At 39.3% G+C, this 6,000-nt stretch overlaps 1 protein-coding gene across 1 annotated transcript in view; it reads right to left on the bottom strand.

Moving 5' to 3' along the window:
• Nucleotides 1-4,397: 4,397 nt before the first annotated feature.
• ECT2L (epithelial cell transforming 2 like) overlaps nt 4,398-6,000 on the bottom strand; it is a 78,078-nt gene continuing 76,475 nt past the window's right edge. The window contains exon 22 of the mRNA XM_089676311.1: nt 4,398-5,106. Coding sequence (XP_089532437.1) covers nt 4,976-5,106 — 131 coding nt within the window. The 3' untranslated portion in view covers nt 4,398-4,975. The remainder of the gene's footprint in view (nt 5,107-6,000) is intronic.

Genomic DNA, 6,000 nt, shown 5'->3' with positions numbered 1-6,000 from the left:
ACAGGCTTAGAAAAATAATTTTGTAAACTGATTGGACAGAAAAATGGCTAAAAGACTGTATTCAGAGAGTAGTGGTTAATGATTCGCACTCTGAATGGTCTGGGGTCATCAGTGGTGTACCGCAAGGTTCAGTGTTGGGACCCTTACTTTTTAATACGTTTATAAACAATATAGGGTCAGGGATTAAAAATCCCATTTCAGTCTTTGCAGATGACACCAAGCTGTGCAGTGGAATAATGTCCTTACAGGATGTCTCCAATTTACCAGCCGACCTCAATGCACTGTTTATTTGGGCAACTATGTGGCAAATGAGATTTAATGTTGATAAATGTAAGGTTATGCACTTGGGGGCTAAGAATATGCATGCATCATTCATACTAGGGGGGGTACAACTGGGGGAATCAATGGTGGAGAAGGATCTGGGAGTTCTGGTAGATCATAAGCTTAATAATGGCATGCAATGCCAAGCTGAGCAAAAGCCTTTCTTGTATTGAGAGTGGTATAGACTCCTGAGGAGAGAGAGATATCATTTTGCCCCTATACAAATTAGGAATGCACCAAAATTTCAGTGGCTGAAACGTTTCGTCCAAAAACACCCCTAATGGCCTTTGGCCGATATGAAAATAAGCACTGATACAGGTGCCAAAAATAACCCCCCCTCTTGCCACCCCCCGCCACTCGGTGGTTCTTAGCCTTACCTGAGAAACCATTGAATGATCCCAGTGCTGGACATAGGCATAAGTGAAGGAAAGATGGCCTCCACTCATTTCTATGCCCTTGGAGGATGAGAGTGACGTCACTACGTCACTTCCAGTTCTGGCGCCTTTTTTTTTTTTTTCTTTAAGCACTAGGATCAATGCTTTTTTTGACCTAATGCTTTACATTGTAGAGGAGAGATATGGGGTCTTATTGACCCCATATCTCTCCATAAAGAGGACCTGCCACTAATTATTTCTATCACAAGTGATTCAAGTATTCCTTGTTATAGGAATAAAAGTGATTTTTTTTTTTTTTTTTTTAAGGGACAGTGTAAAAAAAATTAAATAAATTAAAAAAAAAAGTTTAAGGTGCCCCATCCCCCTGCATAGTGGTGAACGCCTATGTAGGCCACACTCACATATGTAAACAGTGTTCAAACCACACGTGAGGTATCGCCACGAATGTCAGATAAAACGCAATAATTCTAGCACTAGACCTCCTCTGTAACTTTAAACTGGTGACTTGTAGAAATTTTTAAAGCATCACCCATGGAGATATTTACGTACCGTAGTTTGATGCCATTCCAAAAGCGTGATAAATTTTAAAGCATGACATGTTGGGTATCTACTTACTCGGCACAACATCATCCTTCATATTCTACAACAAAATTGGGGTGTATGTATGTGTATATATATGTGTTTTTTTAAATCATTACAGTGTATTCTTTTCCAAAAAAAAATATATTAATTTTTAAAAACTGTCCATCTCGGTTTTCGGCCATGTACATCGTGAATTTTCATTTCGGTGCACTAGTACAAATCATTAGTAAGACCTCATCTGGAATATGCAGTTTAGTTTTAGGCACCAATTCACAACAAGAACATTGGGGAACTGGAGAAAGTACAAAGAAGGGCAACCAAACTGATAAGCGGCATGGAGGAGCTCAGCTATGAGGAAAGATTAGAGGAACTGAATTTCTTCTCTCCTGAGAAGAGGAGATTAAGGGGAGATATGATCAACGTGTATAAATACATCAGTGGTTCATATAGTGAACTCGGTGTAGAGTTATTCACGCTGAGGTCATCACAGAGGACAAGGGGGCACTCTTTTCGTCTGGAGGAAAAGAGATTTAATCTCCAAACCCGGAAAGCCTTCTTCGCTGTAAGAAAACGTAGAATAGACTCCAGCAAGAGCTGGTTCTGGCCAGAACAGTAATTGTTTTTTTAAAAAAAAAAGCCTGGATTCTTTCCTAAATGTACATAATATAACTGGATACTAATATTTATAGGTAAAGTTGATCCAGGGAATATCCGATTTGCCTTTTGGGTGATCAGGAAGGATTTTTTCCCCTGCAGTAGCAAATTGGATCATGCTTTATTGGGGTTTTTGCTTTCCTCTGGATCAACTGTGGGCATAAGCAAGTATAATTTTTTCCTTCCTTTTAATAGTTGAACTAGATAGACATGTCTTTTTTTGAGCCAGACTAACTTTGTAACACTTATTAGCCTTGTACTCGTTTGAAAAGGACTTTGTTGTAAAGTGGTTTGCCCCCAATGTGGATCCAGCAGTATCCTGTTGAACAACAATCTTTCCAGAAGAAGACACACCTGTCTTTAAGAACCTCACTGATAAACAGTTTGAGGCCCTCAATAGAGCTCTTTTTTTGCTGGCAGGTCCTGATCTTCACCCTATCTTAACTGTGACTTTGGCTGACTGGTGAAAGCTTATTAGAAGGAACTGATTACTGCTGCGGTTGATCCCTTGACCATAGAAGTTGGAGTAAATGGCTGCAGCTTTAAACTACAGTTTCTAATGTCACAAAACAATAGTGCAGAGCTAAGATAAATTACAATGTATGTGCTCCTGATGATGTCAGATGAAGATCTAGATGAAACTAGTAGGGCAGAGACAGCACACACGGCACTACGCATACATGATCCCGCTGCAGCCATCTTGGATTCTGGAATACAATTTGTTTATATGATATGAAGTGCCTGATTGTCATCTTCTCATTGTAAGTGCATTTACCACATTAAATTGGTGTTTTAATCTGGATTACACTATGGCGAGACTGTTTTTCTTTTTGATGATACTATGTCCAACTGAGTATAAATGCACAGTGATCTGATATATTGCAGCAGTACCATCATTTGACGTGTGGCTTTGAGTACATTTAGATACCTTGGATTGATACAAAAGTGCTGGTTGATTAGTATAGTAAGTCTTAATTGGGGGGTAGTATGATTCTGCTAAGCCTCCCTTTGCCAAGGTGCTGTGTGGTTCATCATTAAGAAGTTTTGGTGGTATTTGGTATCCACATCTGTCAGTTCCGTCATATTCAAAGAACCACTGAATTCAGTTTTTGGCTTCACATTTGGATTCCTTTACTTTTTCAATTTGTGGTGACATATAATAATTTGATATATTTGCATTGCACTATCGTATTGCACATACATTTTCATTTGAATTTATCTTAGTGCTGCTTATTACAGTGTTTTTCAACCTTTTTTGTGCAAAGGCACACTTTTTTCATGAAAAAAATCACGAGGCACGCCACCATTAGAGAATGTTAAAAAAATTTATTGAAAAACTTTTTGACTTGAGGGCCGCAATGGGTTCATATATTGGACCCGGGGGCCGGACCAAGAGTAGATGAATGATGTGTATGTGTCATCCATAGTAAGTATAGTAATATTCCCCCATAGTAAGCATAGTAATTAATCCCCCATATAGTAATTCATCCCCCATAGTAATTAATCCCCCATATAGTAATTCATCCCCCCTATAGTAATTCATCCCCCCTATAGTAATTCATCCCCCATATAGTAATTCATCCCCCATATTAATTCATCCCCCATATTAAGTCCCCAAGCCCCCCCTGTGTCAATTCACTTACCTTTGCTCCGCGCGTTCCTCTCGCCGTTCCGGTGTAGCATGAAAATCTGTCTCTTATGAGGATCTGTCCCCCTCGACGTATCTGCGCATGTGCCAGTTTCAGGCATTAGCAGCCGATCGGCGATCTCCGGCACATGCGCAGATACGTCGAGGGGGACAGATCATCCTGACAGTATCATGCTCCGCGGGCCGGATTAAAAGGTCCACTGGGCCGTAGTTTGCCCATTGCTGTTCTAATGATTGGTCTATTTGTGAGCCGAGGCCACATGTTACGGATGAAATTGCAATTTTTCCCACGGCACACCAGACAATATCTCATGGCACACTAGTTGAAAAACGCTGGCTTATTATACTATGCATTACACCTTGGTTGTGCTGGACTGTGGAACCTGTGTCTAGGAGGCAGTAAAATATTATATGAGTTGGTTTAAGCTGCACACCATTTTGTGACCTTTGGTTGCCCTAAGGCCCCATTCATACCTGATCAATTTGTAGCACAAAGGGACAAAAAAAAATCAATGCATCTCTATGGTAGTGGCTCAAATCTCCACTCCAAAACACCTGAAGCTCAAAAACGTTTTGGAGCTACTTTTGTGGCTCAGTTCAGGCAGATTGGTGCATTTTTGTTATTTTCTCCCCCAGAGGCAAGCTCAATGTTTTGCATCTGTTTGGCACTGAGTTTATGGATACCTCACTGGTTGCAACGTGTATATTAGTTTGCTCAATGATGGGGCGCTGAATGTCCCCCTAACCACCCCCCAAAAAAAATATTAATGTTATACCTAAAAATATGCACAAATCAATTTTTTAGTTCATGTTTATGTATTTATAATTTTTTTTCAAGAAACATGACATCTTTACCAGCCCCACCATCCCTCTCCTGAACCAGATCTTCCTGTGCCCCGTAGCAGCTGTGTGTACATGACTCAGAATTGGCCCCTCTGTTCTCGATCAGCAGTGACAGAATGGACTGATTGTCTTCATGGCCTCCTCCTCTATCACTCTTCTTCCATTAGAAAATATAACTTTACTGCGGCTACCAGCATGAAACACTCTATTTCATCTGTCATTGTTTGGAGAGTAGAAAGGACAACAGTGACAACCAAGGAGGAGATAAAAAAAAATAACCCGGGAAGCAGAAACAGACAGCAACAAATTATGTCACAGATGATATTTTTCTGTATTGATTAATACAAAAACACCAGAGCTCCAAAACTCTTAAAAACGCTGTAACAGAATGCGCAAAAACACGACGCTCATGTGTGAATGCAGCCTAAGACATTTTCATAGATTATTAAATGTGACTTGCAAATTATATTACAAAGCCTGTAAAGAACATTAAGTTTAAGGAAATAAACCCCAGTAATAAAAAGTGGTATGGTTATTTTCGGTCAATGCTGGCATGGATAGCACTTTGACATGAAGACAGACAAGTGACCTTTTCCTCTTCTGTTTGTGTGGAACAAATCCACCTCCGCTTGGGTCCTTGCAGAACGAAAGCATTCTTTACATCTATAGATACATTAAAAATAAAGTATATTAGAAATGACCAGTAAATACAATAACAATCCTACTAATAATAGTGCTAGATTCAGTCACAGTTGCTCTTATCTAAGTCATAGTTGCAATATATAATGTCAGACAAAACATTTTATCCAGAAGTCAGGGGAACACCCCACCAATGCTGAAAACCCTCCCACAGCATTGCATTATTCTGAATGGTGATTGCTTCATTAACATTCAACAGCTTGGACCATCCATTGAACCTCTGCTGTCCTGATAGTAGTGTGTATGGTGAGTGTCACTGAGACTAAGATTTGCTTATATAATATACAGACAGTGCCTATGACTTTTGTGTTACTCTGCATCTCAATGCAAAACTGCAACAACAATGACACCAATAAACCTTTCGGCTCAATTCACACAAAGCTCTAACACAAGGATAAATATGTATCTGTATTTTTTAACTCTCATTAGGCTTAACTGAAAATAATTGGCACTTATTTGAAATTGAAAATGTTTATACTGGTGTGTTTGCTTTGAATTAAGTGTTTATGCATAACACACATACAGTTGTGTTCAAAATAATAGCAGTCAGACATCACTAACCTGATCAATCACTGTTTTTGGTAGAAATGATGTTTCTACATGGCAAATAATTTACTAGCAGGTGTAGTAGAGTAATAGAAATCCAACAGACCCAACAGTCATGACATGCATGCTGCTGATTCTGTGTAATTGAATCACTAATTGAAAGGGGCATGTTCAAAATAATAGCAGTGTGGAGTTCTATTAGTGAGGTCATTCATTCTTTGAAAAACAGGTGGCAATTATTGCCTTTATTTAAGGAAGGAAGGCAGCAAATGTTGTACATGCTGGTTACAGTGCATTTCTCTCTGAAATTCT

The sequence above is a fragment of the Staurois parvus genome, unplaced genomic scaffold, assembly GCF_062004578.1.
Source record: "Staurois parvus isolate SC_StPar_1 unplaced genomic scaffold, SC_StPar_1.0 ptg000165l, whole genome shotgun sequence".
NCBI classification, from domain to species: Eukaryota; Metazoa; Chordata; class Amphibia; order Anura; family Ranidae; genus Staurois; species Staurois parvus.
Note: the sequence above shows the minus strand (reverse complement) of the source record. Positions and strands in the feature narration are given on the sequence as shown.